General features: G+C 35.2%; 1 protein-coding gene across 5 annotated transcripts in view; it reads left to right on the forward strand.

Moving 5' to 3' along the window:
* Positions 1 to 18370, forward strand: part of sh3bp2 (SH3-domain binding protein 2) — a 36150-nt gene extending 17780 nt beyond the window's left edge. For 4 of the 5 annotated variants that reach the window (XM_015340198.2, XM_015340199.2, XM_006627261.3 and 1 more), the window contains 12 exons: positions 467 to 606; positions 1039 to 1141; positions 5565 to 5682; positions 7465 to 7532; positions 10210 to 10298; positions 10968 to 11036; positions 12774 to 13434; positions 13795 to 13906; positions 14672 to 14727; positions 15386 to 15467; positions 15883 to 15942; positions 16629 to 18370. In XM_015340198.2, coding sequence (XP_015195684.1) covers positions 471 to 606; positions 1039 to 1141; positions 5565 to 5682; positions 7465 to 7532; positions 10210 to 10298; positions 10968 to 11036; positions 12774 to 13434; positions 13795 to 13906; positions 14672 to 14727; positions 15386 to 15467; positions 15883 to 15942; positions 16629 to 16766 — 1692 coding nt within the window. In that variant the 5' untranslated portion in view covers positions 467 to 470 and the 3' untranslated portion in view covers positions 16767 to 18370. The remainder of the gene's footprint in view (positions 1 to 466; positions 607 to 1038; positions 1142 to 5564; positions 5683 to 7464; positions 7533 to 10209; positions 10299 to 10967; positions 11037 to 12773; positions 13435 to 13794; positions 13907 to 14671; positions 14728 to 15385; positions 15468 to 15882; positions 15943 to 16628) is intronic. The other variant, XM_069186960.1, reaches the window with a different exon arrangement.
* The last annotated feature ends 562 nt before the right edge of the window (positions 18371 to 18932 follow it).

Here is an 18932-nt window from a genome sequence, read left to right on the forward strand (position 1 = left end):
CCCCAAATGTCTTACCAACATCCGTGATCCTTAAAAAAATATTTCTAATTCCCTCCCCGAAAAAAATACATGGAAAATCGTGACATAAATTAGTGGAACAGAAAAAGAAGAAATTTAAATAGTGAACTTTCACATCCGTCTGGAGAAACAATATTAAAAATAATTGTTTTTGTTAGATTTTGATTTGTTTACCAATTCCATTGCTATTATTTTTAATTGAAAGAAGCAACTACTTAATAAATGCATTTTACAACTCTGTTCATCATTTTTGGGGCATTTTCAGTTTTAGGAAAATAAAAGCACTTCCTGCAACTTTCCTTTGGTTCTCTTTCCCTTCTGCCATTTGATTGTATATTCAAATCAGCATTCCGGATTTTAGGAGGACTGAGAAAACACACCTTAGTGTTCATCTACAGAGTGGACACTTTATTGAACTTTAAACTAAGCTGGCTCATGTCCTGTGCAGAAACATGGCCTCGGCAGAGATTTCCTGGCCTGTTCCCATGAAAGCCATTGGGGCCCAGAATCTACTGACGATGCCCGGAGGAGTCACACACTCTGGATATCTGCACAAGAAAGGAGGCACACAGATCAACCTCTTGAAATGTGAGTACTGAGTAACAGACCTTCCCCAGGTGGATTGAGCAGAGAAACTGGTCAGTGTATCTTTCTTAATGTTTCGACCCCGTGTTTAGAACTGAAATCACACTAGTCAAAAGATTTCAAAAAGACTGGGAAACCAAATGAGCATTTAAAACTGTATAATAATTTGGGGTATTGCATCTGTACATTTCACCACAACAGAAGAAAATATGAGAAAAAATACTACACCCTAAATATATTATTGATAATAAACAGCAATTATGTTTTAAATTGTAAATTGAGTTTCTATCATTTGATAAAGTTCCAGACCAGCTGTAACCTGTTTAAATCAGAGACTGACAGCAGACACATACAATGGAACAGAACAATTGGAAAAGAAATGTGAAGAGAAAAATCTGGAACGCAGAGATGTTTTAACCAGATGTTGTTTCTCAGGGCCCTTGCGCTTTGTCATCATTCACAAAGGCTGCGTTTACTACTTCAAGACCAGTACCTCTCCATCTCCACAGGGGGCCTTCTCTCTGAACGGCTACAACAGGTCAGTCTCTGTTGCATTTAGAAGGTTTATGGCAAAGCATGTTTGACATACAATCTAACACTGTTTTTTGGACTTCAAAAAGTGATTTAAGCATCACTCTTCATTCTTTAACTCATTTAATGGGGTTGCCCAAATCTTTTGATTGTGCACTCAATGGGTGTAATATTTAAGCGATACAAAACCTTTGGATGGGTCTGCTTAATTGTTAAGTCACATAGACAGGATCTGATAGTTGGTCTTTTTCACTCATTTTTAATTGCTAGACATATAATAGATAAGAGATTTGGACTCAAATAACGTCTACTGTGTAAAAAGGCAGAGATACTGCATATTCCTGATTGGACACCAAGGATTCACAAGGAATGAATTTGTAGATAGTTTGATAGTACAGTACATCTAATGATTGATTGGCAATTCCTTGTGTACAAATGTATTGATTAGAGAAATGTACAAGGCTTCAAGGATTTTCTACTCTTTTCAGAGGTCAGTTTGCTTGATGTGCAGGGCAGGACGATGAGTAAAATGTACAGATTTTGCCTGACCTGAATCTTTCCTCCTTAGTCAATCTTCGTCCAATAGCTCCCCAAAAGCTCACAGTCGTGTTCTCTTCTCCTCTGCTGCTAATGATATTTCTTAAACACAAATGAAAGCAAGATTTAGATTAAGTGTGAGGCTTAGTTCTGATAGGTTCCTGAATGTTAAGAATAACAGAACACTCAAATTGCAGACTGTGCTAGTTTGGTTAAGTTTCATTTTTAGCAGGTTTTAATAAAAATACGTAAAAGTCCCACAAAATACACTTGAAATGTTTAGTATCTCTTGCATTTCATTGAAATTTAATTTCCACTTAAAATGCTTACGTCATGTAATTCTCATGTTTTTAAAGGTGTATAAGCTTTTCAGCATACTATAGATTAAATGTGAAAATATTTTCCTGTGCCTTGGATTCAAAGTACGGTAATTGCCACAGATTGTTACTGTTTTTTTTTTATTTTATTCTGTCTATTCATGTATTGTTTTACTATTGGGAATTTGCTTTTAGTTTTTCTTAAAGAACAACTGAGAAAAAGGAAATTGATATACTTTTAAACTATGTTTATATTTCTGAAAATAGCATGTAAATTAAATAAACTTTGTGCAAAGTAGTCTTTGTTAAGTATTAAGTAACAGCAGGATTCCCTAATCCAACACCTGAAGAGTACCTGTCTATCATGTTTTATTTGTAGTCAGTAAATCATCAATTTCTAAAGACATGGAATAATTAACTGTCATGAGATACTGTGAACATGTAATTTGTTTAATGAAATAATTTAGGTGATATTGGGAGCAAGACCCTTCAACACTGCTATAATAATAGTCAATAATTAATTAAGTGACAAAGGGTGTCTTAAAAGATATACTGGACAAGAATCTTAACCTGCTTGGTTATCTACTTAACAGGGTCTGTTTTTCTGTACAGATGGGGTAATGTTACTCTCTTAAAAAAATTACAAGCTTGATATTTTAGTGCTTTCTTAAATATTTCCTCAATTTTCTGTGTATAATGAATTTACTAAGCAGAGCTGGAGACTTCCTTTTCTGTAAGCTAAAAAAAGAGTTGTAATGCTCTCCTCTGAAGAAACTAGGATGAGATAGAGAAAACATAGATTCAAAAACAGGCTAAACCAGAACCTTTCAAATTTCCTAGGAATATGTGATGAAGAAAAAAGAATGTATAGGGAAAAAAGATAGTAAAGTGATGAATGTATGTGTCTCGGAAAGGTTTTTAAATCATTTTTTTACTTTATTCAAAATGGGCAAGCTAAAATGAAATAAAAATCCAAGAAAATATGTATATAAGAAGCAATATAAAATGCAATGGAATTACTATCAAATTAGGCCAGAACTGGAAAAGTGAGAATGAATTTGATGTGTGGGTTATGCAAGGTGAAAAATGTGTACTGTAAGAATCTTGACCTCTCCTCCAAGGGTTTCTGTTCATGTTAGTTTTTTTACAAAAATAAGCAATGGTTCCCTGGAAATGCCCAAAATTCTTTATATGAACTTGTGCTCATCTACAAATCATTTTTGTAAGGGTGATAAGAATTAGAATGACAGATTTTGTACTTTTTTTCCAAACTGCAAAGAAGAAACAATGCATCTACTGTATGATGAAGGTCAAACAAATCTTCAGTACCATAGGCACATTAACCATCTTTTTAAATGAGCTAGCATTGTGTCAGATTTGTAAATGCTAGTATCTATGATTGAAGTAAACATTATACTGCTTTCACCGTTATATTATTAATACAATAAAAATATTTTTAAATATATCTACACTGTTCAAACTAAGGTTTGTTTCCTGAGCAGACACATTCATCATACAAAGATAGTAGTTCCTTGTCAGATCAGCACAAACATTAAAAGTATATTTTTATACACATTCTACAGAAACATGATATATGTATTTAATTTTCTGTTTTAGGTAGGCTGTATTTTCCAAAGTGCTCCTTACTTAAAACAACATTATATTTGAATATGATGAATATATTTTCAGACTCCTTTGAGGTTTATGTGTGAAGCTATGGAATTACTTTATTTCTGGATTTATGGGGATTTGAATGTGTGTATAATCACATACAGTACACTATGAAATCCATACAGAAGTACTGTATACTTCAGTCTTCCTGGCACAAAACCTTGCCTATTTCCTTTGAGAATTTTTCCTTTGCATTATTTTCTCAGAAAACACAAGCTTTTAAGGACAGCGTAACATTTTTTTTCTTCAGAAACATTTTGGAACCAATAGCATTTTAGAACAAAATCTGTAAGGCAAGAGATTTGAAAAACATTTCACTATGTTGTACAGTATGTCATAATAGTGATCTGCCATAGAACTAAATGTTGAACAAATTGCAAAAATTACAAATAATAGTAAAACACTCATTTAGCCTTGAAAATGAGATGTTTTCAAATTTTTGGGGGGAGGTTGAATACTAAAGTCAAATTAGTATTGCCTCTTACAAATAGGAGAGCGTATTATCCTCTTCATCTGTAGAAAAATAAAATATATAGCAAACTCTGCTTTTCATTTTGCAAATTAAAGCTACTTTTGAAAGCATCATCTTTTGGTACATCAAGCATACACTTAAGCAGATCAGTGCCACTCCACAGGCTTTTAAAATGTTTGAATTGGTTTCACAAGACCTTAAATACTAGGGCAGCACATATAGTATTTTTAAGCTTCTTACTTTTAGACAAAGGTCAGAGCTTCATTTACAAGAATTCACTGTGTGGTTTTAGAAGTGCCAACTATTGTACCTCTTCTGTGAGAACATATCATTCTGGTTGAACTGTTCTGAAGTTTTGCTTTTCACAAAGAAAAGTACATTTTACATTACCTTACAATATAACCTCTACAATTGTTCGTTAGCATTATAGGGTAACTGCTTATTTGATTTGATTCTCATGGTATATTTCCATATTCTCGGATCATATGCCTACTTAAAATACAAGTATAAATTAATAAAGGTTAATGATAATGAAGATTCATTGTATTAATATGTCTCCATTGAGATTCTGAGTGAATGGTATTGGTGACTTGCCATTTGTGATATTATGCAACACATTATGTACTGTAAATGATATTTGTCTGATGCCTGATTGACTTAAAAGTGCCTTATTCAAGGACTAAGCATTTGTCTCTCCCTGGGATCTGAATTAACAGTCTTCTAGGTACAAGGCCCAAGCCCTAACCACTACTACACTCAGTTGCCACAGTTCTGAATTTGGTTGTACAGTACTTACATTCAAGTTACAACCTCTGATCTATATACAATATTCAATCTATATTTGAATCTAAAATAAAAAAATTGGCTTTACCTCTTTTCTAAATTTCAATATAATTTTCTTTTGCTTAAGGTTAATCTGATTCAATAGTTTTAATTGGTTATATTATTACACACCCTTCAGCCCTTTTTTCAGTGTTGCTGTGTTAACGTTTTGACATACTGTATTTCTCATAATGTGTTGTAAGAGTAATATTCTAAAATAAGTCATACTATTCTCATGCATTTACAGTTAGTAGACACAGCACAACACACTTCCCCAGAGCCCAAGTCAAATACAATAATGTGCTTGAAAGACATCGATAAATTAACTGTAGTATAACAGGTAAAATTAAAATAAAAGTCTTATCAGTCTTATTTCTACAAGTACAGGTCACCTACAGGGCAAGAGGAAAAATGTGTTTTTGTTTTTGTTATAGTGCCCATTTTATCCTTACTGGCACACACTGGCTCATCTAATTAATTTACTATGGAGCGTGCAAAAATCAGGTCTCCGGTCTTTTAAAAGATTATTAATGTACTACTTTTTAATCCAGTTAATACTCGGGGTCCAAAGTCATCCTGATTAATTTTTCCCTCTTCTTCCTATTTGTCAGGGTTATGAGGGCAGCTGAGGAGACAACTTCCAGCAACGTGTTTCCCTTCAAGATCGTGCACTTCAGCAAAAAACACCGCACATGGTACTTCTCTGCAGCCTGCGAGGAGGAGCGCAAAGTGAGAATGAAATCTCTGTACTGTACATTGTATGTTGCACCATTCGGTATTTGTATTCCAAAACTGAGTCAAATGAAAATTTGTAAGAAAACCTTTTACAAGGGGTAAACTCTTTTTTTTTTTTCGTTTCACGTGCAACTAAATGTATAACTGGAGTCTACATGTAATGGTTCTTTTTACCCAAAGCCTACAGTGGCCGGTAATGAACACTAATTTCAATATCTTTCATATACTGTAGCATTTTTAAGATGATTGAAAATTTGCTTAAAGAAGGTGCATCATTGAAGAAGTTGAATTTCCAAGAGCTTTTTTCAGTGGTTCTGATTGTTTTAGAGTCATATTTTTCGGTTTGAGGAACATTTATAAATCTGGTGACTGGAGAGCTTCAGAGGCAGTTTGCAGGAATGCTCTGTTGTAACTCCAGCTAGGGTTAGGGTTAGCATTTTTACACTCAGTGCTGGATTTTGGGTCCCAGGTGGATGTTAGGACAAGTAATAATTTGCTCCTATCTGGAACTTTTTTTCAGAGACTTTTGGCTTCTTTTATTGTACAGGTACCTGGCTGTGACACAATTTCATGACTTTTAAGTTAGCTAGAATGAGTCACCTAGGGCATTCAATTCAGGTACCTCTGTGCAAATTATCAATACCTGGTGTGTCCATCATCAGCTCAGATACTTGCTTAAAATGGCTTGGCACACAATGGCAAAGATGTTATGCAAGGAAAACACAGTGATGATCTTCCTATCCAATCTATGCAGTGACTACCAAATTAGCAACATTTTTTGACTAAAGTTATTAAGATCCAGACCGTCACACAGGTCTATCGATACAGCTGGCCTCTGCATTATTATTGATCCTAGATAGACAAAATGCCTTTCCTTCTGGTTACAAGCACTAATGTGTTAAATGACTAAGGAATGATTGTTGATATTGGTATAATTATAGGAACAACTACAATTTGTCAGGTCATTTTAACATACCATATATATATTTAAAGCTTGCATGGCTGACCCGTAACCCAGAATGACCGTTGTGCTTCTATAAAATATACAGTAGCATGAGACATCAGCCCTCCAGGAAGCAACATCTTTCACAGGAAGTATGTGACTCAGTGCATCTAATAATACAAGTTAGTAAATATAGCTCCAAAATAAAAGTACTGAAATATATTGGATGAAAATCAGCTTAAGAGGGCATGACATTTTAATCATTTCTATATCTTCATTGGGATAAAACAGACACAAAATGGTCTAGAATATTCCATTCACACATGAAATGTTCTACTTACCATAGACAGTAAACTATTACAGTTTTTTCCGCATTAAGCTTGTGACACATTAGGTTCTTTTCATGCAAACTGTAGTTTGCCAACTATACATTGTCCTGGCACAACATCTTCTGGAGATTCATCTTGCCTTGTATGAGCACGGGTCTTGGCTCATGGGAAAGCAGTCCATTTCTGGAAGGGAATCTGCACAAGGGAGACTTGAGATGAGGGCTAAATTGGATTTCTTTTTCAGGGATCAGCTGAAACAGTCTTCATGAAATTTATCTTGGGACTGGCCTATCATGGCAGATATCTAAGTGAGCTGATAATGGGCACATAATGAAAATACTGTATGTAAAAAAGTCACTCAGAAAAGGAAGATGTCTTGTTTTAGTGCATTTTTGTTACTTAGGAATAAGCCAGATGTAGAGAAAATAAATAAAATGCATTTCCAGGATACAAGATGTCCAAATATGGTATTAATCTATTTGTTCTGTTATCTTTCATGTACAGAAATGGATGTTAAGTTTGAGAAAAGAAATTGACTATTATCACGACAAAAGGGATACTCAGGCACCAAGGTAAGGATTAAACAGAAATGTATTAAATTTGTTCTTTTGCTTTTTTCTAACCGCATCTGTCTTTTTGCCGTTTCTGCAATGAAGAGCTCTGGGAATACCCAAGAGCAAATTGCAGAACTGAAAAAGTATTTTAGGTAGGTAGCCAAACTGTTTTCTGGGTACAGTGTCAGTGCTAATTCCAGCAGCAGTAAAATCAGTCATCTTAGTCTTCAATTAAAACTACAGTTGTAAAGTGTAGATTTAAGATGAATTATTTTGTATTGTATAATGCAAGGGCTACTGGGATACTATGATGTGGCTCGTTCTTTGTCATTACCTTAAAAAAAGCAGCCATATTCAAGGCTCCTCCAACGTTGTAAATTGCATTAGGTATTTTGAATTATTAATTGAAATAGATAGGCCCTTGTACTTGACTATACAGTGTTGCAAAAAATGGTGCTGCTAAACCTCTGTGAAAAAATGTTCTTCTAATTTAAAATCGTGTCCTTTTTCGTCACCCCTTCCCCAACCTTACCGTGGACTGTTTCCTCAGAGCCATTTAGTAGATGGGGTCACTTCCTCTTCATGCAGCTAACCAGAGCTAAACATAAAGCACATTTCAAACATTAATCATAAAACAAATCACACTTCCCACTGAGAACACTAAGTTTAAAAGGGAATGTAATTCTCCAGTATAAAGTACTGTATGACTTGTCTCCATGTGAAACCATATGCTTTGTATCTGTACTTTTTAACTTTTAAAAAATCCACAATGAGAAAACTGTTTTCAAAATGTGAAATGACTTGCATAGTTATACCCAGAGTGCTGTGATCAAGAATGTCATTTTTTTAAATAGTAAATGTTATAAGGATAACCACAAGGACGCAAACACTGAGAACTCGAAAAAAGGAACCTGAGAGGCTAATTTAATTCAAAAGGCATGCAAACACACAAACTGTAGAGATGCATGACCATGATTACACCACACAAAAACACATATGCAGTTTTGATGGCTCCTTGCAGCTGAAATTCGAGTTCTCATCTGTGAGCTTCTGGGGCAGCTCATTTGGTACACGTCTTTCCTTACCAGACCAGCACCAATGCAATGCAGGGGCAAAAATGTTCTTATGTAAGCTGATGTCCGTGCAGGGTGAAATTAAAGTTTATGCAAAAAATAAGGCAAAGAAATCAAATAAAATAGAAATGGTGCAAACAGAACAACACAAATAAGACTAATGCACCAGCAGGCTGGTTCAAACCCTCACTGCATATTGCCACAGCCAAGACAGATCTGAAAATCCATCCTGCCCTGCCTGGCTGACAGCCAAACCAATTGAATATAGAGCATTTGACTTTGTATTGTACTAGCTTTTGGTATTTATTAAATCAATGTCAAATTTATCTTGAAATGAAAGAAAAAAAATGTCTTTTAAAATCAAAAAGTGCTCTGTAATGTAAATAAGAAACCCAAATCCTTTGCAGGGTATCTAACGCTTCTAAAACTTTCAAGTGAATGTGGCTCTGAACTCGCCAAAAGGTTCAAACTGAGCAAGAGAAAGTCATGCAGTTTATTTTCCATTTAAACCTAAGCTTTTGAAACTACGTTTGGTTTAACATGCTCAATTAATAATAAAATAATAAATCCAGTAAGTTAAAAAATCGCACTGACTCCTTTTGGTTTAGGAGGCAAAAAAAATTAAGTAAGATTGCTTTAATTGTAAACTTCAGAACTGAAAAGCAATTTATTTAATCACAAAAATGTTAATTTACAAAAAATGAATTCTTCATTTATTGGTCTTAAGTATCAAATCATTGAGACATCAGAAATCCCTAACCTTCCTAGTTTAACAATAATGATAATAATTCCTTGAACTTATATAGTGCTTGTCCGGACACTCCACACAAAGCAGTTTACAGTGAAAGGGGATGATGCAACTGTAGCCAATGTGCAGCAGTACATTCACCACATATCAGCTATCAGTGGGGAGGAGAATAGAGTGATGAAGCCAGTTTATTGATGGGAATTATTAGGAGGACATGATCGATAAAGGCTAGGGAGAAATTTGACCAAGACACTGGGTTGACACCCCTACTCTTTTCGAGAAAAGCCCTGGGATTTTTAAGGAATCAGGACCTCATTTTTAACTCTCATCCAAAGGTTGGTGCCTAATGGTATAGTATAATGTTCCCGTCACTATACTGGGGCATTAGGACCCACACAGACTGCAGGGTTCACACTCCCAACTTGTTCCACTAGCATCTCTTCCAGCAGCAACCGTAGCCAAGAGGTCTCCCATCCAGGTACTGATCTGGCTCACACCTGCTGTGCTTCAGTGGATTGTCAGTTGTGAGTTGCTGGGTGATATAGCTGCTGGAGAACTTTTTATATACAGTATATCTGGCTTCATCTTAATCAGCTTACTTATGATGGACATAGAACAAATACTTCTTTCAAATACTCCCAGGAAGTAAAACGTATGAACTTACAAGTAATTTTCACATTTTTTTATTTTTTATAAAATTCTGAAAGATTTCAAATGTGGGCATGAAAACCTGAGAATGCTAAGATTCAATTGAAATTGTTTTCTTTATAAATTACAGTGAGGTGTTTTGGAGTCTCCCTATATTAAATATTTAGATAGCTCTTGTGGGTAAAATCAATACAATCTTTGTTAATAAATCTTTTTGTTCTCTCAGTGATTCGGAATCTGATGCCGACAGCTTTTATGGATCAATTGAACGGCCCGTGGATATAAAGTATTTCCCAAGTGCTGCTGAGGATGAAGGTAAAAATTATTTCCTAGGATATTTGTTTTACTCAAATAAAAAAAACTGTTACATACTGTCTATAAACTAATTACCAGACTTCAGCAATTTGATTCCTGTAATTTTCCTTTTTTACCCTAATTTCATTAAACCTTCAGAGTCTTTGAAACAGAGTGCCAGATTGGTTATTTTGAGAACAAATGAAGGGATGCTTTGATATCTCCATATAATCATCATCATCATCATCATCATCACTTCTTCCAATTTATCCCTGTAACCCAGAATTAAAGAAAGCAGTTATAAACAGTATTGTTACTGTATACAGTACCAATACTGTACTGTAATTTACTGTATATTACTGTATGCAGTAATAATGTTATTATTACAGCTGTTACAGTTATTACTGTATTATTTTTATAATACAAAAAAATATAACATTTAATTCTATTCTCTGGATTTTATTTTTTGAAGACTTTCTATTGTCGTCTTCTGTCTTTCGCTGTATGGATCAGGATATACAATACAGTAGATGATGTTATCCAGCACATGGTACTAATTTCTAAATGTCAGTGTCATTTGTTGCTACTGTTTAGTACCTTTTTGTCACACCACCAGTCACTAACAAAGACATAGAATCATTGGTGAAAAGTGAAGAGATCAAAACAATAGTAAATTTCCCACTAATGTAGATTTTACAGTCGAAGACGATAGCGATGAGGAAGAGTATTTAATGCCTGATGGATCGCCAACTTCACAAGGTAACCACTTATTCTAAATACTTTCCTTGAGAACTACAGATATTTATTTGCCACATAAGTCTTTATGATGCTATCCTTTAAAACAGTGGCTCTTAAAGTTCTATGGTCTGTGGTCCACTTAAAACAAGTCACAGATGCATTGGACCACCTATGCCTACGTCCACTTCTTACTCTGTAAAATTCATCACCTATTAATGTACTAAAATTAATATTGAATTCAATTTCTTGAAAGTGCAAATATTTTACGTACAAAATTGCATAGTTTGCACATGTTTTCATTACTTAAAAAGTTCATGTGAAGAATGGAGCTGCTTAGACTTGCTTAAAGAAAGATGACCAGGTCAGCCCACGAACCACACTTTGAGAACCACTGCTCTAAAGTTTATTTCTATATACCAATATGTGCGAGATGTTGATGAGCTAAACTGTCAATATTTGTGTAAGTACAATATGTGGTCGCTGTAATGTATCTGCATATGAATTCTATTGAAGACACTGAAGAAAGAGTACAAAGTATTTAAAACTGTCAACCATGATGACCTAGCAGAGCTCCTCTGTTCCTAAAAAAAGATTACAGACATATCTACTAAAAACTTAAAATGTTATGGCTAATATACCAGTTATCCATCATAAGAATGCTGACTTCAACTAAATTATCAATTTTGGGGCATTATTACATATAAAAAAAAAGGCACAAGCAATGTCTCAAACAATGCTTTGAAGCTTTAAGACTTTGGCAGATAATTTAAGAATATTAGAAAGAAATTATCACATGCTACAGTCAGTCATGTAATCTCATAGACTCTCATATTTTAATCTCCTTACAGGTTTCAAAGACTTTCTACTTTCCATCACATGCCAAAAACATATTAGGTTGTGACTGAATAATTGAAAAAATCCTGAATATGTGTTGTTACTAGTTACTATATTTTGTAAAGGGTTGCTGTTTTTTTGTATAGGATATCCTTGATTTTGTATTGCCCTAAGAAAAAATAAAAATTAGATTGTTCATGTATAATGAACTAAAATTTTAAGAGAATCACCCTTTCAAATGTCAGCAGGTCAGGTCCCTTTTGTTTGACCAATGACACTGCCAGAAAATTCTAATAAATCTCAGTTGGAATAACCAGTATTAAGGATTACCTGAACAGCAAAGGCATGAATTAATTATGCCTGATAATAGTTTCTCCTAGGTGGATATGTTTTAGATGATTAATTAAAACATATTTCAAGCACATTCTGAAGTTCATTAAATTGAGTTTCCAGTGTAACATGATGTTTCAACTGAAATGTACTTCAGCAAAAAAATAACTTTTCAAAAGTCTTCTCAAAACTTTAAAAAAGAACAAACAAGACTGGGAAATTGTGACTAATTCTATGTAAAGCCTTCTTCTATTTCACACAACATTAGTCACAACTTGACTGGTGTCACATGGAAGATCTTTTCGAATGGCTCTACTTCCCTCGTGATAAACCACCATATTATAAATTTCCCCGCAGCAGAGCTGGATGTTTTAGCCAATATCATAATATGGTAGAAATTTATTTTTGGCCTTTTTGTTCTTTATTGCTATTATTTTTATGTTCTGAATTCCTACTATTAAACAGGAAATTGAGCATGTGAAGGGAGAGTAAAGTAAAAATGTATAACTGTCTTTTATTGCATTGCGCACATAGAAATCAATAAGCAGAGACTAAGACCCCCTGCCTTTGCTCATTTTTATTATTTTATTCCAGGCAGGTCAATTGTACCTCCACCAACATATCCTCCACCCCCAGTGCCTTCCCTGAAGCCACATTTCCAGCATGAACTTCCAGTACCTTCACCCACAAGCCGTCTGACCCCTCCGCTACCTCCCGCTCACAAGAAAAATGCGCCGGAGCCAGCCTTCCACAAGAAACCCCCTCCTCCATGTCCTCCATTGAAGAAGCCTGAAGGTGATCTGGGGTCCAGGGAGATTCTAAGCAAAAAACCGCCCCCTCCTCTTCCTTTCGCTCCTCACTTGCAGAAGCCAGAGAAACCAGAGGTCCCTACCAAAAACCTGAAGTGTAGCGCAGTTGCAAAGCCTCCAGTCCCAGTTGTGATGCCTCATGAGACAAATCTTACCAGCAAACCTTCTGCCACTTTGCCTGCTTGTGGTAGCAATGACAATAAAATGGGAGGTATATCGTTTCCTGCTACGTTACCCATTTGCACTGAGCTTCAGAAAAAGCTTACTGTCATTTCTGAGAATAAGCCCTGGCTGCCAAATCACAAGAATGGAAGCAAATCTCGGGAAGTTAAGCTGCAGAGATCCCCGGAGACTCAGAGACCCGGCCTCTATAAGCCTCCTTTGGTTCCAAAACCTCCTCCTCTTTCAGCAAAGCCGAAGCCCAAACCTCCAGGACAGTCGATACAGTAAGTTCAGTGTCCACAGGTTCTGGTACACACCAATATAGTCTATCATTGAGATAAATGTTAAGAAATTCAACAGAGCTATGCACTTATACAGTATTTAACTGATTAACTAGAGAAATACAGAAAATAAGTTATTCATCTGATAATATCCAGGATATTTTCAAAACAGAATAGGGGGATTTGCAGAATAAATATATTCTCCTATACTGTTATCATAATACAGTTGATATTTACAGAGCAGACATGAATGCTTTAAAGTACTGAACAGTTAAATATTTGTATTTTGTTTTACCTTTAGGAGAGCACAGGACATTTTTCAAATTTGCTCCTCTTATTTAATTTTTTTTCTTTTATCTTTAGAAGATCATCACCAGACGGACAGAGTTTTCGTTCTCCTGTGGATGAGATCCCAGCACATCTGCGGAAAGGATCCCAAAACAAAGGGAACGACTCAGATGATGACTATGAAAATGTAAGGCTACTTTGTCCCTCCTCAACACCCCCCACCATTACCCAATGGTTAATAGAGGCGCTTGGATTACAGAGATTAGAGCATGATCTACTTAATTAATGAATTCCTATTCAATTTATGAATTTCCACTATACCATACATATTCAACAGTATTGGGATCCCTTGCAGGATTTGTAGATAGACTAATAAAACTATTGATCAAAGACATCATAGCATTATCAGTAACAGAGACAGAGACCTTCTGATAACACAAAAAGGCGCTCATGTGCATATTGTGAATCAATGCCTTCTTTGTTGCATTTTGTAATATCCACATTCTGCGTATTTGAGTACCTCAGTTGCAGATGAGATTCAAATCTAAATATTGATACTTATATTGAAAGTAGCGGAATTGTTTACACAGTGCAGACTGAATATGTAAAATTGTGAAAATGCCAATGCATATCATTGTTGCACAAATTTAGATTTTTTTGGCCTTTGTCTATATATTTCTTCATAAAAAATAATAAGAACTAACATTTCAAGAAAAGAGTTTGATAAAGATCTGTTCAGAAAAAATGAAATAGGTAAATGAAAGGTATTTCCTGAGTAACACAATATTTCACAAATTTGCACAATTAGCAGTTGACACCAACTAGTGTGTACAGTACTTAAAGATACTAGCTATGTGCTCCAGATGCAGTTTATGCTTGTTTGTGTTTCCTTTTTTGTGTTTGATTTTCGCATGATCGTTGTTCTGATGACTGTTTATTTTCCCTCCATCAGGTACAATTACCAGACTCAGTGTTCATCAACACAAAGGAAACCAGTGATGTTGAAAAGCAAGTACCCTTCAGCTACAGAGTTTCACACTGCTTGAAAACATCTTTTCGTGCTACAAAAACAGGGCTGTGCTGATGTTGACGCCCTCTGTAGAGTTAAGGAACAAAGAAAATTTACAGCTTGATTATATCACAACATTATATTTTACTGATGCACAATTCGATGTGCACTTAATTCTCTCCCTGTCTGTGTGTCTGTATGTCTCATGGAGAGCAAGCTGGGGTATGCGAAAAGACAAATTCCTAATACAAGAAATTGTATATGGCCAATAAAGTGATCTGATCTTACCTGACCTGATCACTGTATGAGATGGCAAGATATTTTAGTATAAAATGAAAATCATACAACACTACACTTCACACCGCTCAGAATATATTTGTCCAAGCCTTTTTAGTAATAAAGGATTTTTAAATGTAATTCCTTCCATCGACCTTTTAGATGGTTTTCAAATACAATTTTGTACAGTGTGTGCCCTTTGTATTTGCTTAAATTATTTTAGGTGAAAATACATGTTTTGGCTTTTATTTATCAATAGTCTTATAGTTGTCCCCCTTGTATCATTGCCATCTGTAATTGCAGAATCACGATTTTACATTTTTTCTACAACACCTTACTTTGTTTGTAATACATTTGTGTTCACTCCCTATATGATTGCAGGTTATTTAAATCATCCTCCAAGTCTGGTTCTCCACAGGATGGTCTTTACTGTGTTAGGAATTCGGGAACAAAAACGTCAAAGGTAAGACTATACCACAACTTCTGCAATAACATTTATTATTTGATGACTGAACTATATGATCTGGAATATAAACCAATAAACAGAGTACAATTAGGCAGTTTTTGGTTAAAGCATGAATGATAAAAGAACATTGAGGTTTGAACTGAAAAGCTACTCATATCATATGAGACCTGTCTGAAATTCATTCAACATCCTTTGTCATAGGCTTACTAACAGAAATGGCTGAGTTCTCTTTATAAACTTTAACAATAACTAAGGTATCAGCTATATTTAAACAAACTGTTTTGTATTCAATTATAAACTGTTTCAGTAGTTTGATTTGATCATGTTCAGTGTCAAAGTTTTATAGCATTGTGATTCTGTGTGACTTGTGAATACATTTTGTAACTCTTGACTATTTTCCCTTCTAACCTAGGTCCTAGTTGTATGGGATGAAAGCTTAAATAAAGGAAGGAACTACAGAATTTTTGAGGAGGTCAGATTTTCAGTTTTCTCTGTAGTTAGTACAGCGGTTTTTAAATTTTACAAGATTGAGGGAGCACTAACAACTTTTCATGTCTCCTCTCATGACCTGGAACAACCCCCACTCTCTTTTCTGCTTGGCTTTTACTTTTTTAATTACTTCAACATATTAAAACATGAAACACAAAAAGGCTGCCGTCAGAAAGGACATTTATTTTGTATCCACTGCTAATGCATGCATGTCCAAAGCAATTTTACAAAATAAGAACATTTGTTTCCCTAATCACTAGTGCGATCTGAGCATTGCTATGCTGTGAATTTTGGCATAACACAAAGCAATGTTCCAAGATTCTGCCATTTCACTAATGACAAAACAGCTGATGGCTCACAGCAAATGTGCTTATCTTGCTTCTATATTGCTTTTGTTGGAAGCTAATAAACATTTTTGACAAATGTTTTGCTCTGAATATATAAACACCAAGTATGCACAAACCTTTTCATGCTTATCTTCCTTATATCCTTCTGTGGTTTTCCTTATGAACAGTGTAGCATAGCCTTGTAAAAACAAAGTATATTATGAGATAAAATGGGAAAGCTCCAAAGATACACTGCAAATTAATCAGAGTAATCTTCCACAGAGTTTGTCCTCTTTGCCATGAACAACATATCGTAATCAAATGATTCTTTCTTCTGTTGCAGAACTCCAGAGTCTTCCTCGAAGCAGAATTGACATTCCCTTCATTAGCAGCTTTGGTTGAGCACTACTATGTCTACCCCCTCCCTAATCACAACACACTGTGTCTTCAGAAACCATATGGCTACACTCCGCCAAGGTGATAAGACCAGCATGTTGATTCCCACCTGACCAAATCAAGTCGTGTGTTGCACAGAATCAAGAAGATGTTTTGGCAAAATTGAGAAACTATCTTCTATGTCTGGTTTTCAAAGCTAATTGATTTGGAGATCTCATCCAGCCTTTACTTGAAAGAAGCCAGTGTATCTGCTTCAATGATGAGGCTGGGTCCAAGTCACCCATGACTCTGTGTGGAAAGAAGACCATGGTGTTGATGGTGTTGTTAGTTTTGAATGGATACAAACAGCAAAAGTATTTTGCAAAGGGAAGCATCACTTGTTTTTTAACATAAAAACAAAAATTGGTTTTGAATTGTACTCCAACATGTCATATGCTTGGCCTGTCCCACGTATGTTGTCATGTATGAGATGTTAAGCACTGTTTTGCTTAAAATATTTATTAGTTGTACAGTGAGGTGCAACTAAATGTATACTGTAAAGTTATTATCAGTTAGTGAGAACAGGTGACTCATGATTGTTTTCATCAGCAGTCTCAGTGCTTGCCTTACTTATACCTTTATAGTATATGTGATGGGGTCCACAATGTTGTAAAAATCTAGTACCCACAAAGGCAATGTAAGGCAGTCTACAGAAAAACTATATTTTTATAAAATATTTTACTAATGAACTGCTACTAAGTATCTGATGTAAAACAATATTCTGAAATATATTTTAAGTTACATTTTTAAAACTAATCTCAGTTTGCTCAGGTCACCAAATTGACAGCGAAGGCTACAAAAGCTAGGGAGGAAAAAGAAAGAGCCCAAATTGTGCTCCTGAAGTGGAGTTGGTTTTAGTTGTAAGATAAAGCATGGTTGTGTATTAAATTATGGGAGACCTCATGTGAATCTTTGTAGGAGAACCCTGTAAGGGGAATTTCTAAAGTAGATTTCTGTGGCTCCACAACTTGTCATCACCCTTTGATTGGGATGTGATAACAGCAACATTCTTAAGAGTGAAAACAGAAGGATTCCTAATGTCTATCAGGCATATAGTACAGTGATGTTCTGATAAAGTAATCTCCATTCCAAAAACATTGTAGGAAACCTGAGTCAAACACACTAAGTTTGGGAAGGATATATAAAACTTTCAACCTGGAAATTTCACATTTGCATGTTTATCCTGGAACCAGTACAAAACAGGCAATTAAAAAAAATTCTAGATGACGAATTTGTTAATACAAGAAGCTATAGTTAGTATTCTTTTGCATAATTTTCTGTGTTTATTGGCTTTGAATTGATAGCATTTCAGAAAAAGATTATTGAATTATACAGATGTGAATTGGTTAAAGGAAAATTTCATTTCTTTAATTTTATTTCCAATAAGAACACAATAGTTTGACGGTAAATATTGAGTCAACTGTTCTGTAAAAATTCATAATTGTTCTTGCTCTTTACTGACTAATGAAAATGTATTTCTCTTACTACAAAACTGACATCACTCCCTACAATTTGTTGTTTTCCCCTGGGGGTCACTGTGGTGCAGTTAGGATCTGGAGCCAAATCAATGATTTGATCCAATTTAGAAAATGTTGGATCAGATACTATAAAAACGTTGTGTTGTAATGAAATATAATACCATTTTTTGCACTCAGTTTTTTTTGTTAGAATTACATTGTAAGAGTATTACTGTGTGCACAGAGGAAACCACTTCATATAAGAAACCTCAGATTACAGTACCTGGGAATACTTCAGATTCCTGATGTCATGTTATTGTTTCGAATCCTTTATCCTGCATGTTGAAAGCAATCTACCTGCTGCGTAACTGCAAGAAAACCTTGAACACCTGGAACAAGGAGGATATGCAAGTGCAGTCACACCTACGGTAACACATTAACTAACTATTTGCTGAAAGAGAATCAATTTATTTCCCCCTTTCAGGAGAAAATTCTCGCAATTGCAGGAGTAAGGTTTGAGCAGAGGTTCCCACCTGTGCTCTGCTGACCCCTGGTGGTCCGCGAAGCTACTACTGAAGGTCCATGGAAAACATGTGATGTGTAATCAGATTTAAACTGTATTTGCTGCAGCCTGACATTCTGTCTTGAAGTAAGCGAAATGACACCAGTTCCCAGTTAAGTAGTTCACGTGTTCACGCACGAGCACCACTAGGTTATGCAGTAACTCTCTGAGATAACAGATAAGAATTTCATAT

The sequence above is a fragment of the Lepisosteus oculatus genome, chromosome 3, assembly GCF_040954835.1.
Source record: "Lepisosteus oculatus isolate fLepOcu1 chromosome 3, fLepOcu1.hap2, whole genome shotgun sequence".
Lineage (NCBI taxonomy): Eukaryota > Metazoa > Chordata > Actinopteri > Semionotiformes > Lepisosteidae > Lepisosteus > Lepisosteus oculatus.